Source organism: Molossus molossus, unplaced genomic scaffold (assembly GCF_014108415.1).
Source record: "Molossus molossus isolate mMolMol1 unplaced genomic scaffold, mMolMol1.p scaffold_m16_p_8, whole genome shotgun sequence".
Classification (NCBI taxonomy): Eukaryota; Metazoa; Chordata; class Mammalia; order Chiroptera; family Molossidae; genus Molossus; species Molossus molossus.
In genome coordinates, this window is record NW_023425402.1 from 4,789,782 (window position 1) to 4,813,611 (window position 23,830).

The following is a 23,830-nucleotide window of genomic DNA, read 5'->3' on the forward strand; positions in this document are numbered from 1 at the left end:
AGTGTTACATCATATTAAATATTTATTGTTCTCTGCAGACTGACCTTGGAGTACCTCTCAAGCCAGGAGGGAGACTGGATAGTGTTCAAGTTGCTAGGATCTTAGTTCCAAAAGCTATAGAAAATAAATCACTTTGCATGGAAAAAAAAAAAAATCAACTCGGAGGCAGTCTCCCCTTGCCACTAATTCCAAGAGGTAAGGCTTCATGCTTCAGGGCATGGTGAAAAGAGCTGAGTGACCCAGAGACTGAGACAAGTTTTACTAGAGGAAGAGAGAAGGGCCTTGGTTTTTTGGTGTGTTTTTTTTTTTCGGGGCAGGGGTTGTGACAAAATTGGGGGAATGATAAAGGTCATTTTGGAAGCCCAGGGGAAGGTGGTCCTGGGAAACCTAAAAACACTGGAAGATTCAGAAAACCAAGGGAATCCAGCTTACCCTGATGAGGCAGGGTCCTGGGAATGAAGGAATGAAGGCAGGGCGAGGCATGTCATAGACCTGGGAGGTAAAGGAGAACTGGAAGGGCACACAGGTGAAGAGGGTATAGGATGGGGTACAGCAGTCAATGGAGGGTTGGTGAAACCCAGGATCCGGCACATCAGAAATTGGGCTTGTGCTTCTTGAGTTCCACCATGAGGTGGTGAATGTTGATGAGCTCAGCCCGGGCTGGGAGAGCTCGGAGCTGGGGCTGAGACAATACCCGGTGGAAACGATGATAGAGCTGGATCAGCTGGGTCAGCGCTCCCTGGTCAGAGAAAGTAAAGAAGGGTTAAGGACTGTGGGGTGGTGCTCAGGATGATGATTAAGAATCAGGGTAGGGCTTATCCAGAACTTTGGGCACAGCTGGTAGTTGAAGATCAAGAGTCACTTGGATGATGCTGAGCCCAGGGAAAAGAGTGGGGAAAATTAGTGATGGGGGCAGGATGGGAGTGGGGGCGGGGAGCTGCAGGTCACCTGGATGATACTAGTTCCATTTCTGAAGTTGGTGAAACTCCGCATTACATCCTGACTCAGAGACTCCACCGATGATTTCCAGGAACTACCAAAGCCACGGATCAGCTGAGTAACACGGGCTGATGGCAGGAGGAGAGAGACAGTGTCAGATAGGGACTAGGCTAAATGATCTTTGACCCCACTGAATTCTCCCCAAGGCACAGCCATCCTCACCATCCAATCCCTCTTTTCTGGTGTTTTCCCAACCCATTCTTTCCTGCTCCACCCACTCCCCATGTAATCCACATCCTCTCATTTTTCATTTCGTCACCTTACCACTGACCCCTTCTCTACCACACCTTCTTCCCCTCGAAGTCGCTCAGCCTGTCCACGCTCAATCAGAGCCTCGGCCTCCTTCACAAATGCCACCAGACCCCCAAAAGGGGGAGAAAGCAACTCTTCAATGAATTCCTGGAGAAATACACACACACACACAGAGTTGAGTGTCCTGATGTCAGCAGATTTTTCCAATTCTGGCATCATGACTAAGTCCCTAGAACATTCCCATAACAGAACAGCTACACCCTGCAAAGGTCTGGTCTCACAAGAAGTAGGGGAATTCTTCAAGGCTCCCCCTCCTAAAAAAAACACACACACACCCACACAACAGAAACTAAACTTAAATGGGAGCAGAGCAACAAGAAATTGGGGTCAGGACTGGAACCACAGGGGTGGGCACTGGGGGAGGCAGAGCTACCAGAAGGCAAATGGCCCTGGCAACTCTGCTATCTGGAAACTGAGCCTGATGCCAGCCTCCAGTGGAGAAGCTGAGTCTCGTGAGAGCCACAATGAGGTGCCGACTAGATCCAGGTGGATGGCAGCTTTCAGCTACTGCAAAAGTAGAGGCAAGTCTTTTCTGAAGGAAAATATTCTCAATTCCAATTTAGGCCTGGCTGAGATCAAGCAATGAGCTCAAAGATCACCAGACAAGTAAGAAAGCAATGAGAGTCAGTATAGACAATAAGTAATGGCCTGAGACCGCCAAACACTGCCAACATTAGTACTGTCAGATACCTACATACAGTTGTACATTCTTTATGAAATATTTAAGGAAGTTAAAGGTACAGACACAAAGATAACCACTTAACAAGATGGAATTTTTTAGAAATTACTTTAAAATAAAAAATGTTTGCCCTGGCTGATTTGGCTCAGCAGTTAGAGCGTCGGCCCACGGACTAAATGGTCTCGGGTTCAATCCCCAGTCAAGGGCACATACCTGGGTTGCAGGTTGGATCCTCGGCCCTGGTTGGGTCATGTGGGAGGCAACAAATAAATTATCTATCTATCTATCTATCTATCTATCTATCTATCTATCTATATCTCTTATCTCTCTCTCCCTCCCTCCCTCCCTCTCTCCCTTCCACTCTCTGTAAAAATCAATGGAAAAACATCCTAGGGTGAGGATTAACAACAACCAAAAAAGAAAAATTAAATTAAAAAATAAAATAAAAAATGTTTTTGAGGGTTCTGGTCAAGATGGTGGCATGGGTAAATGCGGTACTCAAATCCTCCCACATCAAAATTACAACTAAACTACAGAACAGCCATCATTCAGAACCACCTGACATCAAGCTGAACAGAAATCCTACAACTAAGGATACAAAGAAGCCACATTGAGACCGGCAGGATGGGCTGGTCCCACACCCACGTGTGGTGGATAAATACTGAAAGGGATATCTCAGCTGCACAGGTCCGCCAGGTAGCGAGGGGCTCCCAGCCCAGGGTTCCAGTGCTGGTAAGAGAAGTCCCCATAACTTCTGGCGGTAAAAAACATTGGGGATTGTTGCTGAATGAGACAGAGGGCTGCTGGACTTACTCAGACTCAGCCACCCTGAACTCGGGGAAGAGCCTACTCTAAAATCAGGGCCGGAGCCCTGGCCGGTTTGGCTCAGCGGTTAGAGCGTCGGCCTGCGGTCCACAGAGACCCGGGTTCGGTTCCCGCTAAGGGCATGTACCTTGGCTGCAGTTTGTCCCCGGCCCTGGTCGTGTGGGTGGCAGCCACTCGATGTGTCCCTTTCACATCGATGTTTCTCTCTCTTCCTCTCTCTCCTTCCCGCTCTATCTGAGTAAAAAATGGAAAAATGTCCTCGGGTGAGGATAAAAATAAATAAATAAATAAATAAATAAATAAATAAATAAATAAAACCAGGGCCGGAGACAGAGGGGCAGCTTTCTCCCAGACAAAAGTGCTGGCAGACCCCACTATTCCTTTCCTGATCCCTCCCTGCAGAGCCACATTTGAGTTTCCATCAACCTGGCTAACACTGTCTGCCTTGCCCTGGTGATTCCGAGATTCCTTCACTCCTCATCCTGCCCAAATTGCAGGCCCACCCAAGCTGTTTCCAGAGGCTTTTCCATACAAATGTCCTGTCTTGGCTCATGCTTTGGACTTTCCTAATATCTCTCAAACAAGCAGCATATGTCCTCAGTGTGCCCCATATCTCCCGCTAAATTGCCCCAGGCACCTCCAGGCCCAACAAAATAGCATCCATCTGCCTATTGCTTTGTTGCTCATACCGGGAGGCCCTGGGCAGGGCTCAGGTGGCAGCTGACCTTGGCCTGCAGCTCCCGTGGGGCCCCAGAGCCAGTGTACCTGGTGGACAGCTTCAGACTACATCGAAGCACTACCCAACCACCAACAGAAGTGACACACTGAAGGGGCAGACTCAGTGGGCACCAGAGCCCTGCTGAAGTAATCCTGCTCTGTGGGATGGGTGCCTACACAGCTGATCCTCAGCAGTGGTCACAACCTGGGCATAAATCCCTCCCACTGATGTGCCAACAGTAATTAAGTCTCAACTACAACAGGAAGGTGTACACCGCTACGGGGTGGGAAAGGGTGCACCTCAAGGGCCCAGCTTCGGTGATCAGGGAGGCTGTGCCACTGGACCCTACAGGACGCCAACTACATTAGGCCACCCTACCAAGCCTGAGAGACATAGCAGCTCTACCTAATACATAGAAATAAACACAAGGAAGCAGCCAAAATGAGGTGACATAGAATTGTGTCCCCAAATGAAAGGACAGAACAAAACTGAGAAAAAAGAACTAAATAAGCCCTGGCCGGTTTGGCTCAGCGGTTAGAGCGTCGGCCTGCGGTCCGTAGAGACCCGGGTTCGGTTCCCGCTAAGGGCATGTACCTCAGTTGCAGTTTGTCCCCAGCCCTGGTCGGTCGTGTGGGTGGCAGCCACTCGATGTGTTCCTTTCATATCGATGTTTCTCTCTCTCTCTCTCTTCCTCTCTCTCCCTCCCACTCTACCTGAACAAAAAATAGAAAAATGTCCTCAGGTGAGGATAAAAAAAAAAAAAAAGAACTAAATAAAATGGAGACAAGCAATCTACCAGATGCAGAGTTCAAAATCTGGTTATAAGGATGTTCAGTGAACTTAGGGAAAGAGGTGAGAACTTCAACAAAGAGATAGGAATCATACAAACAGAGATAGAAAACATAAAGAGCAGTCAGAAATGAAGAATACATTACAGGGAATCAATAGTGGAGTGGATGAAGCAGAGGATCAAATCCAAGATTTGGAAAAGGAAGCAGAAAACACCTAATCAAAATAGCAAAAAGAAAAAAGAATTTAAAAAATGAAGATAGTATAAGGAGCCCCTGGGACAACTTTAAGTGTACCAACGTTCGCATCGTGAAAGTGCTGAAAGGAGAACAGAGAAAGCAAAGGATTGAAAACCTATATGAAAAAAGAATGATGGAAAACTTCCCTAACCTAGTGAGGGAAATAGAAGTACAAGACCATGAAACAGAATCCCAAACAAGATGAACCCAAAGAGGTCCACAACAAGACATATCATAATTAAAATACATACCAAAGGTAAAAAACAGAATCTTAAAAGCAGCAAGAGAAAAGCAGTTAGTTATCCACAAGGGAGTTCCCATAAGACTGTCAGCTGATTTCTCAACAGAAACTTCGCAGGCCAGAAGGGAGTGGCAAGAAATATTCAAAGTGATGAAAAGGGAGGACCTACAACCAACATTACACTACCCAGCCAAGATTTAGAATCGAAAGTCAGATAAAGAGCTTCCCAGACAAGAAAAAGCTAAAGGAGATCATCAACACCAAACCAGTATTACCAGAAATGATAAAGGGCCTTCTATAGGAAGGAGAAAAAAGATAAATATGAATAATAAAATGGCAATAAATCAGTGGTTCTCAACCTTCCTAATGCCACTACCCTTTAATACAGTTCCTCATGTTGTGGTGACCCCCCAACCATAAAATTATTTTCATTGCTACTTCATAACTGTAATTTTTCTACTGTTATGTCTTAGGTAACCCCTGTGAAAGGGTCGTTCGACCCCCAAAGGGGTCACGACCCACAGGTTGAGATCCGCTGCAATAAATGCATATCTATCAACAATTATTTTAATGCAAATGGATTAAATGCTCCAATCAAAAGATGTATGAAGGCTGAGTGGATAATAAAACAAGACCCTTACACATCAGATTGAAAAACATACACAAACTGAAAGTAAATGAATGGAAAAAGATATTCACTGAAAATGGAAAGAAAAAAACAAAAGCTGGGGTAGCAATATTTACACCAGATAAAATAGATTTTAAAATAAAGGCTATATAACAAAAGATAAAGAAGGACCCAGAAATTCCACTTCTGGGCATTTAGCCAAAAAACCCCAAAACTATAATTATAAAAAACATACATTCAGCCCTGGCTGATTTGGCTTAGCAGTTGGAGTGTCAGCCCATGGACCAGAGTCTTGGGTTCGATTCTGGTCAAGAGCACGTTGTGATTCTGTCCCCGGCCCTGTTCAGGGTCATGCAGGAGGCAACCAATCTATGTATCTCTCTCACATCGATGTTTCTCTCCCTCCTATTCTGTCTGAAAATGAATGGAAAAATGTCTTTGGGTAAGGATTTAAAAAAACAAACAAACATATGCATTTTTATGTTCATTGCAGCAGTTATTTACAATAGCCAAGAAATTGAAGCAACCTAAGGGTCTATCAATAGGTGAATGGATAAAGAAGTAGTAATATATATATAATGGAATGTGACTCAGCCATAAAAAAGAATGAAATCTTGCCATCTCCAACAACATGGATGGACCTAAAGGGTATTGTGCTAAGTCAAATAAGTCAAAGAAAGACAAATGCCAGATGATTTCACTTATATGTGGAAAATCTAAAAAACAAAAGCACAACAGAAACAGATTCATAGATACGGATAACAATTTAAAGGTTGCCAGATGGGAGGAGAGTTGGGGAATGGTTGAAAAAGGTAAAATGATTAAGAAGTACAAATTGGTAGTTATAGAATAGTCACCGGGATGTAAAGTACAGCATAGGGAATATAGTCAATAATATTGTGATAACTATGTATGCTGTCAGATGGGTACTAGATTTATCAGGATGATAATCACTTATTAAGTTATATAATGTCTAATCACTGTGTTATACACCTGAAACTAACATAATATTGTATGTCTACTGTAACTGAAAAATAAGAAATTATTTAAGGTAAAAAAATGTTTTAAATTTAATCTGCTAAATAGCAGATTAGAAATATCTGAATAATGATACAGAAAATTGTAATTTGTAATTGAAGAAATGACTCAGAATGTAGCACAGACAGCTGAGATGGAAAGTTTTGAGTCACTGAAAGGATCCATCTAATTAATAGATCTAGGTAATGATCACTGATAGATACTGACAAAAAGAGCCAAGAAGACATTATGTGCTCTTGATGGAAGTACACAATACTACCTCTCAAATATCCTTGTAAAAAAAAAATCTATCTGGCCCTGGCCGGTTTGGCTCAGCGGTTAGAGCGTTGGCCTGTGGTCCTGAGAGACCCGGATTCGGTTCCCGCTAAGGGCACGTACCTCGGTTGCAGTTTGTCCCCGGCCCTGGTCGGTTGTGCGGGTGGCAGCCGCTCGATGTGTTCCTTTCACATCGATGTTTCTCTCTCTCTCTGTTCCTCTCTCTCCCTCCCACTCTACCTGAACAAAAAATGGAAAAATGTCCTCCGGTGAGGATAAAAAAAAAAAAAATCTATCTGGAGTCTGATCGAGCCTTTCCATCTAACTACACATCTATGGGAAAAGAGCCACACCATGGAATGCAATCAGCAAAATCCAGACTGTCTGTCATTCTACATGACAAATGACCCAGTGACTATTTCCTCCACAAATAAGTTTCAGAGGAGGGGACAAAGGTGGAAGGGAAATCTATAGACTAAAAAGAAACATATGTATGGACCATACATGGATCCTGATTTGAGACATAAAAATTAATTATGAGATAAATGGGAAAATTTGAACATTAGCTTTTTTTTCTTTTTTGTTAATCCTCAGCCAGATATTTTTTCATTGATTTTTTTTTTTCAGATAGAGTAGGAGGGAGGAAGGGAGGGAGAGAGAGGGAAACATCAATGCGAGAGACACATCAATTGGCTGCCTCCTGAGCTAGGGATCGAACCTGCACCCCAGGTACGATCCGTTTTTTTTTTTTTTTTTGTTTTTTTATCCTCACCCAAGGATATTTTTCCATTTTTTGTACAGATAGAGTGGGAGGGAGAGAGAGGAAGGGAAAGAGAGTGAGAAACATCGACGTGAAGGGACATATCGAGTGGCTGCCACCCGCACGACCAACCAGGGCCTGGGACAAACTGCAACCGAAGTACGTGCCCTTAGCGGGAACCAAACCCGGGTCTCTCCGGACCGCAGGCCGACGCTCTAACTGCTGAGCCAAACTGGCCAGGGCAGGTACGATCCCTTGACTGGAACTAAACCCAAGACCCTTAGGTCTGCAGGCTGACACTCTTAACTGCTAAGCCAAACTGGCCAGTGCTGAACGTTAGCTGATTTAAATGTGGTAATTTCTTTTTTCTAATTCTCACCCAAGGATATTTTCCTATTGGTTTTTAGATAGAGTAGGAGGGAGACAGAGAGAGAAACATCGATGTGAGAGAGACATATATTGATTGCCTCCCACACAACCCCATCCGGGGCTGGGGATGGAACCCACAACCGAGGTAGATGCCCTTGACTGGGAAACAAACCCACGACTCTTTGGTCTTCAGGCTGATGCTCTAACTGCTAAGCCAAATCAGCCAGGGCCAAATAAAATATTTTCTACTCTTCCCATAAAACATCCACTTATATTCCCGAGGGTTGACAGGTAACTAATGTGAGACTACGGAGACATCCTAAACAAGGGATCTTTATTTATAATGTGATTTTGGACAAAGACTGAGTAATAAGTTTCAACCTATAATTGCCTACATGCAATAACCCACACACATTCTTAGCAACGTAACAATGGGGGACACGAAGTGGACTGCAAAGGGAAGTTCAGCTAACAGAGATGACCTGCCCCAACACAGTAGCCACTGATCACTTGAAACGTGGTTAGTCATAACTAAAGTGTATTGTAAGTATAGATTACAAACTGGACTTTGGAAACTTCATACAGGAAACATTTTAAAATAAATAATTACTAATTTTGGGTGATTATATTTTGAAATGATAATATTTTGGATGTAGTGGTTTAAATAAAATATATTATTAAACACACTTCACCTATTTTGTTTTAATTTTTAAAACTTAAAAATTACTGTCTGGCCGGTGTGGCTTAGTGGTTGAGCGTCACCAGTTCGATTCCCGCCAGGGCACATGCACAGGTTGTGGGCCAAATCCCTCTCACTCCCCCTTCCTCTCTCTCTCAAATCAATAAAGAAAAAGTATTTAAAAAAAAAAACTTTAAAATTACTTAAGTGGCTCATATTATGGCATGCATATTTCTACTGGACAAGCACTGGTCTAGACTTGGTCTAAACTTTCTTTAAGCTCTCTACCCAGCAAAAAAGATTATCTCATAGCAGAGGAGTGACCAGAGGGAGACAGCACACACTGGGCTTGGGCCAGCAGTCCTTCCCACACAGTATCAAGCAGCAGCCCTCCAAGGACTTGAGCACAGGAGACAGCTGGCTCCCCACCCTGGCAAATCCCGCAGCACCTCAGCCGCTCTTAGCAGAGTCCACCAGTTTAAGTGCATCTTGTGGGATCAGGACATATAGAGAATTACACTTCTGAAGGCAGAGCTGCCGTTCCCTCTGGTCACCTAACTGCGCAGGTGGGGACAATGGCGCCCTCTGTCATCCAATTACATGTTTATTTTACTAACAAGAAAGAGCAGAATGGGAAAGTTAACCTACAACTAATCAGATCCCAGAAGGAGAAAAGAAAAGAGGAGAAGCAATCTTTAAAAAGATACTGGCTGGGAATTTTCCCAAATTAACTACAAAGATAAATTCAAAGACCCAAGAAACATAATCAGATCGAAAAAATAAAGAGGAACCCAAATCTACACATTTTGTTGTAAAACTTCATAATACTAAAGAAAAAAGAGGGGCTCTTTAAGAGCAGTCACAGAGAACAGACTGCCTTCAAAGGAAAAATAATTAGAACAACAGCAGACTTCTCCACAGCAACACTTTAACCTAACAGTGGAAATCATCTTTTAAATGTTGAGGAAAAAATAACTTAATTTAGAATTTGACAGTAAACCAGCAAAACTATCTTTAAAGACATTGGTATAAAAATGAGATTTATTACCAATATACTTTTACAAAGGAATTTCTAAAAAAGTTGCTTCAGAAAGAAGGAAAATGGTGAGGAAACAAGGTGGGAAACATTCATGGAAATCCAAATAAATAGTATCACTATAAAATGACAACAGTAAAAAGTATAAAATGCTGGTCAATAATTAGCATGGAAAGCAGAAGGAGGAGAAGTGACTGGAGCATTAAAACATTTAAAATGGTCCGGCCAGTGCGACTCAGTGGATGAGCATCGCTCCATGACTGAGAGGTCCCGGTTCCACTCCAGTCAGGCCACATGCCCGGGTTTTGGACTCCATCCCAGTAGGGGGCACGCAGGAGGCAGCCGACTGATGTTTCTCTCTCATATGGATGTTTCTATCTCTCTTCTTTTCTCTCTCCCTAAAAAATTAATAAAAACGTATTTTTAAAATTTCTTTCAGCTATATGCTATTTAAAAAAGACTTAAAATGTGAAAACAAAAAGGCTGAAAGTAAAAGAATGGAAATAAGTTAACAGGCAAATATTAACCAAAATAAAGCTGGCAGAGCTATGTTACTATCAGATATAACAGGCTAAGGTGGATCCTTATATAGTGACAAATATTTCAAGTCACCCAGAAGAGTTAATGACTCTAAACGTTTAAGAATTTAGATAAACTAAAAGGAAGTCTCTATCCGTGGCCTCCCTTGGCATCCCAGCAGGGTGGAGACAGTGAACAAAGGCATAGGATTTCGGGGGCACTGCTCCAAGCAGGCCACTCACACCCTTGGGATCTGAGGGCTCCTCACAGGAGATTCAGAGGAGAAATGAAGACTCCAAGATACCTTTGCCACAGGAAAGGACACATAGAAACAGAAAAGAAAGCCCCCTCTGGTGCAAGAGAAGAACCCAGCCCCTAAGCTGGAGGAGTTGGAAGAACTGGTAAAGGAAACCTAGGAGAGGAAAAAATTCCTGGCTGACACGGAGGCCGTGGGACAGATAGTACCAAGGGATCATCCTTGCTGGAATCTCCCAGAAACTATGGGAAATGAAAGATGTTGACCACAAGAGGAGTGAGGAACTTAAGAAAGCTCTTGCCACCACTGAATCTGTCTCCAAAGTAGCCCAACCTTGACCACTGGCGCCCACCCCTTGCCAAGAAGGGTCATCCCCAATTTAGCACACCCACCCTGGCCTTCATCCATGTCAAATGGCCATACAGCACTGCACTGACCTGGGGTACCCTGGGCACATACAGTACTCTAGAAAATGCACCACATCAGAGAATGAGCCAATTCTCCTTGAGACTGTGCTCAGGGATCCTGGGTCAGCTGTGCCTCTGTGACCCAGTCAGATACACACACACATGACTTTGAATCTTTTCTTGGGGAAAGACCCATACACAGTGAAAGCAAGGCCCAAGTCTCACCATCTTTCACGAGTGTCTAAGGGCATCCAACGAGCCTTCTTTCCATTAACTCCAATCACTCTGTGTCCCCACATTTAGTTTTCTGAACTTAGGAATGAATATGATTCCTTTCTTCCTACCTATCTTAGGACCTAATTTGACTTATTACAGCCTTAGGCAAGTATTTAACCACTATGATTAACTGGCCAATAAGAAACACATTTGCCCTGGCCGGTTTGGCTTAGTGGTTAGAATGCTTAGCAGTTAGAACGTCGGCCTGTAGACCAGAGTGTCCCGGGTTCGGTTCCCACTAAGGGCATGTACCTCAGTTGCAGTTTGTCCCCAGCCCTGGTTGGGGTCATGTGGGTGGCAACCACTCCATGTGTCTCTCTCACATCAATGTTTCTCTCTCTCTCTCTTCCTCCCTCTCTCCCTCCTCCTCTATCTGAAGATAAATGCAAAATTGTCCTCAGGTGAGGGTTAAACACACACACACACACACACACACACACACACACACTTAACACAAGTCAAAACAAAAAGAATTTAGATAAACTAAGCTGAAACTATATAAAGCAAAATTTGATAGAACTGCAGAGGAAAAGTGACAAATCTATGAATTTCAAACATCTCTCTCAATTACTGATAGACACAAAAATAATCAATGAAGATACAGATGATGTGAAGAACACAATTAAAAAAGCTTGACCTTCATACCTGACAAAGAATACAGAATCTGCTCAAACACACATGGAAAATTTACAAAAGTTGATCATGTACCAGGCCACAAGCAAATCTAAATATATTTCAAAGAATTAGTACCAAAAAATAAAAACAAACAAAAACACATTCTCCATCCACAATGCACTTTAGACATTAATAATAAAAAGGTAAATAAGAAAACTATCTTTAGAAATTTAAAAACACTCCTCCAGAAATCTCATGGATCAAAGAAGAAATAATTGAAATATAAAATTATCAAAAATAAATGACAATAAAAATGCTATATATTCAAACCTATAGAATTAAAAAAAAAAAACAAAACAGTACATAGAAGAGAATTTCCTTTTTAAATCTGAGATGCTTTTGTTGGCAAGTTCTGTGAAACTTTCAAGGAAGAGGTCATTGCAATCTTAAACCCTCTCAGAATAAATAACAAGAAGGAATAGCTCCTTTCCACCTACTGGGATCTAGTATGCAAGCTTTTAGTGCATGGGACCACACCCAACCAACGGGGCCACAATGGCCAAAGCTGTGACAAACTCGTATAAATCAAAAATAAAAGCACAGCCCTGGTCAGTTTGGCTCAGCGGTTAGAGCGTCGGCCCACAGACCAGAGAGACCCAGGTTTGGTTCCCGCGAAGGGCATGTACCTCGGTTGGGGTTTGTCCCTGGCCCCAGTTGGGGTCGTGTGGGTGGCAACCACTCAATGTATATCTCTCACATCAATGTGTCTCTCTCACATCGATGTTTCTCTCTCTCTCTTCCTCCCTCTCTCCCTCCCGCTGTAGCTGAAGATGAACGCAAAGAAATGTGAGGATAAAAAAAAAAATCCGGCCAGTGTAGTTCAGTGGTTGAGCATTGAACCATGCACCAAGAGGTCACCAGTTCGATTCCCAATCAGGGCACATGCCCAGATTGTGGACCCAATCCCCAGTAGGAGACATGGAGGAGGCAGCCAATCCATGTTCTCTCCCATCGATGTTTCTATCTCTCCCTCTCCCTTCCTCTCCCTCTCTAAAAATTAATAAAGAAAAAATTTTTTAAATCAATAAAAACTGCCCTGGCCGGTTTGGCTCAGTGGTTAGAGTGTGGGCCCATGGACCAGAGAGGCCAGGGTTCAGTTCCCACTAAGGGCATGTACCTTGGTTGCAGTTTGTCCCTGGACCCGGTTGGGATCGTGTGGATGGCAACCATTCGATGTGTCTCTCTCTCTTCCCTCTCTCCCTCCTGCTCTATCTCAAGATAAATGCAAAAATGTCCTCGGGTGAGGACAAAAAAAATAATAATAAAGAAAGAATTTAAAAAAACAACCAATAAAAACTTATTTAAAAAAAAGAGCTACAGCCATGTGTAATAACATGATATTAGAAAAATTATGCAAGAAAAAAAATACCGTGATTCTGTTTCTATGACACTCAAAAAATATAACTAAATAAATTATCATTTTGGCTCTGCCGGTGTGGCTCGATGGACTGAGCAGTCGTCCCATGGCCTGAGAGGTCCTGGTTCGATTCCCGATCAGGGTACATGCCTGGGTTTCAGGCTCCATCCCCAATAGGGGATATGCAGGAGGTATCCAATCTATGGTTCTCTCTCACATTAATGTGTGTGTGTCTCTCTCTCTCTCCCTTCCTCTCTGTGAAGATCCTCCCTGAGGAGCAAGGGGTCCCATCCCACATCAAGCACCCCAACTCAGGCTTCCAATTCCAGGAAGAGAAGTCCCATAACTTCTGGCTGTAAAAACCACCAGGAGGCCAAGGGAGGCTGAAGCTACTGGAGCCCCAGTCAGTTCCTCTTAAAGGGCTCAGACTTACTGGGACTCTCACCCTCCAGGCTCCAGCGTGGGGAAGGCAGCTTGAAAGGGACCAGAGACATACGGGGAAAAACAGTTGTTTGGCATCGAGGTGAGAGCTGGAGAGGCAGCTTTCTCCCAGGCAGATGTGCTGGTAGAGGCCCTTGTCCCTTTGGTGAGCCCTTCCACCACAGGCAGGCAGAGAGGCACCATATCTGGGACTCCAGCAACCTCACTCACACTGTTTGCTCCTCCCTAGTGATTCCCTGAGGCCCTGCCCCACCCAACTTTCTGGCCCACCCAAGCTGTTTCCAGTGGCTTTACCATAGGATTGGCCTATTTTGGCTCCTGCTTCAGATTTTCCTAAATTATCTCAAACAAGCAGCATCTGGCTATAGCAAGCCATACCTCTCGCTAAGTGGCCCCGGTCTCAGCACTAGAAGCAGCCAGCCTTGGCTCACGGTTTGGCTTTGTGTGGGCACCTCCAAGCCTAGCACAAGAAGCAGCCATCGGCAGAGCGCTCTGTAGCTTATGCCTAGTGGCCCCGGGTAGAACACAGGCAGTGGCTGACCTTACCCCATAGCCAGCACACCCTGTGGACAGTTTCAGACCACGTCAAAGCACCACCACCCAACCACTTCCACAAGTGACACACTCAAGGAATGGACTCAGTGGGTACCAGAGCACTGCCAAAGTAAGTCTTTCTCTGTGTGGTGGGCCCCTGTAAAGCTGATCCTCCAAGGTAGTCAGAGGCTGGTGGTGAGTGGGCACAGCCAGTCCCTGCAGCTGATCAGCCTGAGTAAAATCCTCCCATTGATGTGCCAACAGCAATCAAGACTCAATTACAACAGAACAGTATAAATTCCACACAAGGGGTGTACCTTGAGGGTTCAGCTGGGAGGCTGTGCCACTACAGAACACCTACTACAACAGGCCACCCTATGAAGCCTAGGAGACATAGCAACTCTGCCTAATACATAGAAACAAACACAGGGAGGCAGCCAAAAGGAAGAGACAAAAAAACATTTCCCAAAAGAAAGAACAGAACAAAGCTCCAGGAAAAGAACTAAACAAAACGGAGATAATCTAACAGATGCAGAGTTCAAAAACTGTTCATAAGGATGCTCAATGAACTTAGTGACAATTTCAAGGAACTTAGTGAGGACCTCAAGAACACAATGAAGGACCAGTCAGAAATGAAGGATGTGTTAACTGAAATAAAGAATAATTTACAGGGAATCAATAGTAGAGTAGGTGAAGCCAAGAAGCAAACCACCAAATTGGAATATAAGGAAGCAACCAACAACCAATCAGAACAACAAAAAGAAAAAAGAATCCAAAAAAAATGAGGATACAGTAAGGAGCCTCTGGGACAACTTCAAGTGTACCAACATTTGCATCACGGGAATGCCAGAAGGAGAAGAAAGAGAACAAGAAAATGAAAACCTCTTCGAAAAAATAATGACATGTGCTCGCTTCAGCAGCACATATACTAAAACTGGAACAACACAGGGAAGATTAGCATGACCCCTGCACAAGGATGACATGCAAATACGTGAAACCTTTAAAAATAAAAAATGACAGAAAACTTCTATACCTTGGTGAAGGAAACAGACATACAAGTCCAGGAAGCACAGAGTCCCAAACAAGATGAACCCCAAGAGGCCCACACCAAGACACATCATCATCAAAATACAAAAAGTTAAAGACAAAGAGAGAATCTTAAAAGCAGCAAGAGAAAAGCAGTGAGTTACCTACAAGGGAGCTCCCATAAGACTGTCAGCCGATTTCTCAAAAGAAACCTTGCAGGCCAGAAGGGAATGGCAGGAAATATTTAAAGTGATGAAAAGCAAGGACCTACAACCAAGATTACTCTGTCCCGCAAAGCTATCATTTAGAATCAATAGCCATATAAACGGTCTCCTAGACAAGAAAAAGCTAAGTAAAGGAGTTCATCACCACCAAACCAGTATTATATGAAATGTTGATTGGTCTTCTTGAAGAAGATAAAAAATATGAACAATAAAATGGCAGTAAGTACATATCTATCAACAATTGAATCTATGAACAAAATGAGCAAGCAGAATAGAAACAGACTCATAGGTACAGAGAACTTTTTGTTGTTTGCTAGATGGGAGGGGGATTGGGGGGATGGGTGAAAAAGAGGAAGGGATTAAGAAGTACAAATTGGTTGTTAGACTGAGGAACCTCAAAGGGAAGGAGGCAGGTGGGGTGGGAAGAAACCAAAGAACTTATATGTATAACCAATAGACACAGACAATATGTGGGGAAGGGGAGGCAGGAGCAGAGAGGAGAGGGTCAAGTTGGGTAAAAAGGAGGGACATCTGTAATTCATTCAACAATAAAGATAAATTTAAAAAGAAAAAAATAATTTTGTTCTGGCATAGCTATAGCTGTATTTTTTAAATTGATTTTTAGAGAGAGAAACATCTATTTGTTATTCTACTTATTTATGTATTTATTCATTGGCAGATTCTTTTATGTGCCCTGACCGGGAATCAAACCCACAACATCAGCATATCAGGACAACACTCTAACCAACTGAGCTATCTGGCCAGGACTTAGCTATAGCTATATTTTTAAAAGCAAGAGCGTGATAAACACATGTAGGTCACCAGGTGCCTCTATGTGAGAAGCAGGGAGATGCGATAAAGAGGAATTCATACTCTGAGATTGGTGATTGCCAAGGTGTGATGTGGGTTAATATTCAGGTATTTATATCATTTAAAAAAATACAAAATAGCCCGCTGGGGTGGCTCAGTGGTTGAGTGTGGACCCAAGCACATGCCCAGGTTGTGGGCCCATCCCCAGTGTGGGGAAATGTAGGAGGTGACCAATTGATGTTCTCTTATCCATGTCTCTATCTCTCTCCCCCTCTCCCCCTCACCCTTTCTTTCTCTCTAAAATCAATAAAGAAAAATTATCAAAACTTAAAATAAATAAATAAATAAAATAGACTGATATTGACAGCATGTTGTGAACCAAGAGTCATAATAATTCCAATTCTGTGTAGATGGAGTCGAGGAACTGCCAGTCCCCCCCCCCCCACACACACACACACAACTATCCCTTTCCTTCTGCCCACACCCTACCTGTGTCCGAGCATTGAGCAGCTGCTGGAAACTCTCAACCTCTTTGCTGTCATCTGCAGCCCGCTCCTAAGGAAAGACAAAGGGAAATCTCAAGTTCAGGGAGAGGCAGCCCTCACTGCAGGATATCCCTTCCCTTCTATATTTACAAACTTAGCCAGACATTGTGCCAGGCTCCAGAATAAACCAACCACTGAACCAACAAAAATCTGCCCTCAGAGCTAGCAAAGGGCACGCAATTCTCTGGGTAGGGCAAGAGGAAAGCAGGGGCGTCTGTTACCATCAACACGCCCAGCATCATGTCGTAATTATTGATGAGAAATACAAGCTGTTCCTTCCTTGAGGAGAATTCAGCTGCCACTCGGAGGACAAAATTCTCCACTTCAACCTGGAAGTCAAAAGGAGGTGACAGGAGAGGTGAGGGCACATGCCCCGTCTTGTGCTCCCGAGGCTATGGCTGGAGCTGCCCCCTCACCTGGAGCTGCCCCAGCAGCTGCATCGTCCGCTCATTGGGAAATGTCTGATTGATGCTGACGAGGGCAGAAGAGAACTCTGCATATCGGCGTGTGATCTGGGAGAAAGAAAATGGGAAGAAAAAAATCACACCAATCCCCTGACCCAGTCAACACAACCTCCAGATCCCCTGAGCTGGCCAACGAACCTGTGTGTGACTCCTGACTCCAATCCTACAACCAGTGCCCAACTTCCCTGAGTGTAACACACTCCTGGACCACCCCTCCCAGCACGTGGCTAAACATCCCACCAGGCCCAACACAACCACATAGACAACCCCCCACCTGAAGCTTAGAGCCCTGCCCTTCAGGAACCCCTCTGTTACCCTTGCCCTCTCTCACATAGTGGGGCCGAGTATCCAGCCCCCCAAGGCGCTGAGGGTCAGTGCTTCGGACGCTCTGGACATTCATCTCCAGTATCAGCTCAAACCGTGGCCACAGCAAGGCAAGCACCTGTTCCCAGTACCTGTGGGCTTAACCAGAATCAGCAATCAGCTGGCCAGGAATGTGGAAGTGGGGGGCTGGGGACAGTGGGGGAGGAGTAGTGTCTGTGTTAGGGTGTGTGTGGGAAACCTATCTGATTCTGGGGCATCCTGCAGGTTAATAGCTGGGGGTTGGTGCTGATAGGACTGGGTGTGGTAGGTGAATCCGAACCAGTAGGGCTGCCTCCTGGCAGGTGAATGGGAATAGGATCAATGATATCAAGTCAGTAGGAGCCCAAGGGTCAGAGCAGGGTCCTGTAAGACCAAGAGTTCAAGGCCAGCAGGGCTTCAATGACCAGAACTCAGCGACCTGTCCAAGGCAGGAACATCCCTCTTTGCTGCGATGTTGCGGAACCGGAGGACAATGTGGATACAGAGAAAAACAGCAATGGCATCATAGCAGTCGGCGAGATAGGACTCCAGGTGCTTCTGTGGTTTAGGAACAGGCAGAGGATTGAAAGAGAACGTTACCTTGTCCTTCCCAGTGTCTAAAGACAAATGCATGTGCTCCTTTGGGGATGTAGCACCGGGAGGGAAGGGAGAGAAATCTAAAAGGAAAATTCCCCCTCCTTCTCTGACCACTGGCCACTCAGGTGGTCCTGCTGCCTTACTCACAGGACCTATGATCACAAGCCTAGCACAGAATTCAGTGCTGAGCACCAAGGCTTCGGGGCCCCTCAGCTATTACCTGGGTGTGGATAAGCAGTAAGGCTAGCCTTGGGGACCCCAAGCTTTGAGGGTTTTGTAGGGAGTCACACTGTGGGTACAAGGCTTAGACATTTTAGAATGAGGGGTCCTGGCTTCATGATCACCAGAGCTATGACCCTCCTATGGTGCAGATGAGGACTGAGGACATAGGGGTCTGAGAGCACAAGAACCAGGGATCTTACCAGGGTCATGCTGAGCGTACGGCCCATGACCGCGTGGAAGAGGTCATGTGCAGCCGGGCCAGACACAATAAAGAATTCGCAGATGAAGAGATATTCTCGGCAGGAATTGTCTAGGAGGGCATAGTGCTGGCTGCGAAAGAGGGCCTCATATGGATACTAGGATGGGAGGGTAAAGTGGAGAGACAGAAGGATGAACCCCAACATTGACTCCCTGTAGATATGGCTGGGAAATCAGCAAACCTGGGTACTGAGAGCTCAGGAGACCCTTCCCATCTAACCCAAGTCTGGGCTGTTTTGAAACAGCATCTTGAATGGGTGGGTACTGAAGGGGGTAAAGGGGACAAGAGCACAGCCCATCCCCCACCTGCTGTGGCTACTCCAGCATATACCTCAGTACCTGCCTTGGGACATGTAACTCCCTTCAGGGGTCTCTCCCTCCATGTTCCCTTAAGTCCATGGTCCCAACCCTCTGCACATCACAGAACACTAGGGAGACTGGAAAAGGCCACTTCCAGGTCTCAGAGTATGGACAGAAGGGCCATCAGGCTGGGAAGCTGTGACCTTCCCACCCACCCACCAATCTCAGCATCCCCCTCATGCCTGAAACTTGCTCCTCCTCCTACCCTCTGTTCTCCCCGCTGGGCAGTGTGTGGCACCAAGATGGGGGCCTCCAGTTCAGTGGGGGAGATGACAGAGCCACGGGTCCCCAGGGTGAAGATGGTGTTTCTGCTTCGCAGGGATGGCTTTGAAAAGAATCGTGAAGGATCAGAGTCAGGGAAAACAATAAGATCACAACTGTGATTCAAGATCAGACTCTACCTCCAGAGCCTCCAACAGCCGGACACAGCCTAGATGCCCCTTTCCCAGAACCGGGGCCCCCCTTCACCTGATATCTGTGAATGTGCTTCAAGAAACCTCTCTACTCCGACATCATATGCAGAACTAAGAATCAAAATCTTTTTTTCTGGGAAGGATGGCCATAGCCTGCATCGCATTCTCAAAGGTTTTGGTCCCACAAAAACGGTAAGCGCAGTGCCTTAGAAAAGCCCCTCGCTCTCCAGGCCTAGCACAGGGTTCCTCAGCTCTAGGATATCTTTCTTTGCTGTATCTTCCACGCCCATCAGATCATCCTTCTCAGCGACTTCCTCATACTAGAGAAAAAAGAAGAGAAAACTGGTAACATCTCTTCCTACAGTGCCATAAAAAGTGTGTTTTTATGTTGTCCCCCTTTGCCCAGCGGTAGTCCTTCCTCCCAGCCCAGGTGCCCAGGAATGTCTCTCCCTCCTTGGCCTCACCTGCACCTTCATGAGCCGCCCCAGGTAGGAGCGGTAGTAAGACAGGTAGATCTTGCTCAGTGTCTCCACGTATTCTTCCCGGATCTCCTTCGCTGTGGCTCTTTCGTTGCCCAGCAGGAACTGATAGAAGAACCTGGAGGGGTCAGGGACCTGTCAGTCTCCCTGCCTGCCCAAGAAACCAAACATTGCACTTGGCTGCTCAAACCTCAGAGGCCACCCTCCCCATGGTGACCTGTACTTCAGCAGGGCGGTCTGGGGGATCTGATAGTTGGTCATTGGTTTTCTGAAGGAATAAATCTTCTGAAGGATAAACTCTCGGATCTTCGTCACTGCCTAGACATGGGGGACCAAACACAGGGCATGAAGCTGCAACCTTCTTACTGTTGGAAGCACTGGGGAAGTGACAAATGCTAAATGGAAGAGAAGGAAGGGTGGAGAATACCTCTTCAGTGTTTGCTAAGATTCTCAGGGGAACTCAGAGATGTGAGCATGAATTTGGCCAGGGAAAGGTAGAGGGAAGTTCTTGGGAACAGGCTATAGTGAGCTCTGCCAGGAAAATCCAGGGTGAAGGGATTGGGCAGGCTGGTTCTAGTTTCTGGGCTATACCCCCACCCCTTACCTTGACCCGGAGCCGGTCCAGCACACCTCTGACATCTGCACAGGCAGCTGTACCTCTAGCCTCCTGCTCTCGGACTGCAGCTGCCTTGGCATCCAGTTCCTGCAGCTGTTCCAGGAATCTGGGTTCTGTCACTGGCGCCTCCAGAATCGCCCTGGGTAGCAGGGAGGGGTGGGATGGGCCAGGAGGGAGACTCAGACATCCCTAGACTCGTTCACCTCCATTATATCCAGTGTGTTCCCTTCCCTTCGTACACTGTATCATAGTCAGGATTTATGTAGTTTTCTGTTCTTGGACCCCCCTCACTACACCCCTGACCCTGGATGACTCCTAATTTTTGATGCCTAAAGCATGCAACAAGGGTTGTCAATCCAACCATCACTTTCTGGAAGGCCTGGAGCCAGAAAACCCATGTGTAAGTAGGCTGTAACAGTCAGCCTGTCTACCTGCTATATACGTTGTGACCCTTCAAACTAGTAACTCACGTGACCAGAGCAGTAGGCACTACCAGACCATCAACAAGCTCCCCAAGTCTCCCCCGAACTGCCTGGCGGTTTCGAAGCCGAATGTTCATAGCTCCTGACTGTTCCTGCAGTGTCCGGATCTCAGAGCTGATAGAGCTGAGGTCACTCTGAAAAGCTCCCAACATCTGCTCCATGCGCTGGGGAAAAGGCAGAAGATGCTGCTGGAGCACCACAGGGCTGGCAGGAGACAAGTGGGTCACCTAAGTGCACTCGTTAAGTCTCCAGTATCGATCAGCCCGTGAGGGTAGCAGGTGATGAGGGAAGAGGTACCCCAAAGGTCACTGGCAAATAACATTAGTTATGGCAATAACAACAGAAAAGGCTGCTGAGGTCATACCACAAGTGACTCTGTCCCCAACTGAGGTTGAGGACCTAAAGAATAGCTCCAGAGACCATGATCTGGTTCAACATTATTTTAAAGGATACAGGTCACGGTTACTAACCTCAAGGACAGCATCGCAGGCTGTGATCTGGTTGTGAAGAGATGCTATGTTCTCACTCTCTTGGATATCTGTCCCACAGAAAGTCAAGGGGCCTCTCTGTAAAGATGGTGATCCTCAGACCTGCAGGACCTCTCCAATTTCGCCCTGAGGTGATAGAAACCTCAGAGAGATGTCACCCCAGCTAGGCTGTCTGCACCATGCTACACAAAATCTCCATTTTAATAATACTACCCTTTCCTCTGCTGGAGGATACAATCCCGAATAGACTTCTGCTCAATCTGCTGTAGCTCCAGCTCAACCTGCTTGGAATAGTGACGGAGATCCACACCCTGGGAAAACATAAACATGACAGGTCAGGAGGAAGTCACGGTGAGGGGACACTAAACAGAATCAACACAGGACTAGAGGGTAAGACACCAGGATGATATTATAAGCGCAAGAGACTATTCCCATTTTTTTTTCTTTAAGAGGGGGAAGGCGGAAGGTTAGTATAGTGGAAAGCCTTACCGTTTTAAGAGCTTCCTTTACTAACTCATCCTCCAGATTTGCCTGAATGTGAACTGGAAATAAAAGTTTATTATCAGGGTTCAGTTCCACAGCTCCCTCCCCCCTCACTTAACACCTGCTACACCAATCCCTGCCTTATTACTTCCAGCCCCTGTGCCTCTCAGATTAGAGGCACTCTGCATCTACCTCATGCCATCACTTACCATCCACTTCATCCAGGACAAATTCATCAGAGGTGATGTCCAACTCTCCAAGCTGCAATGGCTCCTGAAGACCAGGACCACCCCCCTGGAAAGGGTAAGTTAGAAAGGATACAGGGAAAGAAGGAAAGAACAAATTATGGTGAGATAATCTTAATCCTTCAAGGGGGAGGGAGAAACTTTTACTGGGGAGCCACAGGTACTGAGTAAAAAAATTGCAAGTCTAACATTGTACACAATCTATGACTTGCGGCTGATGGACAGGGAATATGACAAGGAGCCAGGCCAGCCATAAAGAGAATAGAGGCGTCTGAATGTCAAAAATTAGGAGTTGCGGAGGTCAGAGCAGAAAATGCAGCTGAATTTATCTATTTATTTATTTTTTGCACAGACAGTGTGGGAGGGAGAGAGAGGAAGAGAGAGAGAGGGAAACATCGATGTGAAAGGGACACTTCGAGTGGCTGCCACCAGCACGACCAACCAGGGCCGGGGACAAACTGCAACTGAGGTACATGCCCTTAGCGGGAACCGAACCCGGGTCTCTCCGGACCGCAGGTGGACGCTCTAACCGCTGAGCCAAACCGGCCAGGGCAATGCAGCTGAATTTAAAAGCCCCCAGACTTCTGCTATCCTAGGTGTTCTTTTACAATCCTTCTGGGGAGCGCCAGTCTTTCAAGAAATGTCAGCTAACAGTGTTTACCTGCATGCCAGGTACGATCTTAAATATACTCATTCATCTAACCAACAAACTATATAGTAGGTCTCATTATTTTCTTCACCTTATAGGTATGGATAGTGATGACAGAGAGATAGTTAACTTGTTCAAGGGCACACAACATGTAGTAGCAGAGCTTGAATTAAAACACAAGCAATCTGGCTCCAGAGGCCATGTCCTTTTTTTTTTTAATTGGTTTTTAAGAGAGGAGGGAAGAGGGAGAGATAGAAACATGGACGAGAGAGAACATCGATTGGCCGCCTCCTGCATGTCCCTCACTGGGGATCGGCCCCACAACTGGGCATGTGCCCTGACCGGGAATCGAACCAGCGACCTCTTGGTGGATGGGTCGACGCTCAACCACGGAGCCACATCTGGCGGGCCAGAGGCCATGTTCTTAACCTTTAAACAGCACTGCTTCCCTGTTCTGCCCCACAATCTGGAAACTAATTGAAATTGTGCCCCAGGAATCGGAGTCGACCATCCTGGTCCCTGCTCCGGCTCAGGTCCGACCCCAGGGAGGGCTACGGAGAGCATCTCCGGTAGCAGCTGAGCTCCCACCCTATGCCTAAGCCCAGCCCAGGTCTTTCTGACGTGAGGACGACAGGACAAGATTCCGGAGGAGAAAAAGCCCTGCATTCTCACCAGCAGGCCCTCCTCCTCCTCCAGGTCTGAGGCTCCGGCCCGCAGCACCAGCTCCCGGGCAGCTGCCGCCATGGTGGCAGCGGCGGCCATTCCGCGCAGCCTCACTTCCGGCAGCGGTCAGTCGCGGCGAGTCCGTTCTCCGGAGGGAACGACAGATCTCGAGTGTACTGCACAGCGCCAAATCGTTCCCAGACACCTGCGTTAAATGGTCTCACTCAGCCTTCCCTTTCAGCTCTAACCACTTCACCCACGTACAAGTGGGAATTAGAAGTCCTAAACACAATCTCACCCGGAACCTTCGCTGCTCTTACACCCCAAACCTTTACGAACTGTAAAGACACCGCACAGGAAGTTGTGACAACTAATTCAGACTCAGAAATCGAGGGGACTCCTACACAAGTCGTTTCCGGAAGCTCTTCACCA

The 23,830-nt window shown here is 45.9% G+C and overlaps 1 protein-coding gene and 1 non-coding gene across 4 annotated transcripts; one reads left to right on the plus strand and one right to left on the minus strand.

The window, feature by feature from the left end:
* VPS52 (VPS52 subunit of GARP complex) lies at nucleotides 1-23,761 on the minus strand. Of its 3 annotated transcripts, XM_036248468.1 has the most exons (20): nucleotides 23,408-23,761; nucleotides 22,051-22,135; nucleotides 21,848-21,900; nucleotides 21,594-21,669; nucleotides 21,341-21,408; nucleotides 20,859-21,034; nucleotides 20,377-20,527; nucleotides 19,990-20,090; nucleotides 19,758-19,890; nucleotides 19,556-19,613; nucleotides 19,086-19,219; nucleotides 18,463-18,618; nucleotides 17,883-18,001; nucleotides 17,433-17,556; nucleotides 17,054-17,149; nucleotides 16,859-16,966; nucleotides 16,582-16,647; nucleotides 1,287-1,398; nucleotides 949-1,067; nucleotides 1-739 (listed from the first exon to the last, which is right to left on the minus strand). In XM_036248468.1, the coding sequence occupies exons 1-20, from the start codon at nucleotides 23,495-23,497 to the stop codon at nucleotides 593-595; spliced, it is 2,172 nt and encodes a 723-aa protein (XP_036104361.1). In that variant the 5' UTR covers nucleotides 23,498-23,761; the 3' UTR covers nucleotides 1-592. The 3 variants fall into 3 exon arrangements, 2 of the variants coding, with proteins under 2 accessions (XP_036104361.1, XP_036104362.1); XR_004957638.1 differs by lacking the exon at nucleotides 1,287-1,398 and having other exon boundaries at nucleotides 630-739; nucleotides 23,408-23,759; XM_036248469.1 differs by lacking the exons at nucleotides 21,848-21,900; nucleotides 22,051-22,135; nucleotides 23,408-23,761 and having other exon boundaries at nucleotides 143-739; nucleotides 21,341-21,413; nucleotides 21,594-21,611.
* LOC118622057 lies at nucleotides 14,937-15,043 on the plus strand. Its single transcript, XR_004957895.1, has one exon. It is a non-coding gene; the product is annotated as a U6 spliceosomal RNA (small nuclear RNA).
* Nucleotides 23,762-23,830: the final 69 nt, after the last annotated feature.

Coding starts and splice junctions, on each gene's coding strand:
- VPS52 (XM_036248468.1), bottom strand. CDS start 23,497: ATGGCCGCCGCTGCCACCATGGCGGCAGCTGCCCGGGAGCTGGTGCTG. Junction 21,901..22,050: donor TGTCCTGGATGAAGTGGATG/GTAAGTGATGGC, acceptor TTTTATTTCCAG/TTCACATTCAGGCAAATCTG. Junction 18,619..19,085: donor CCCAGCGGGGAGAACAGAGG/GTAGGAGGAGGA, acceptor CTCCCATCCTAG/TATCCATATGAGGCCCTCTT.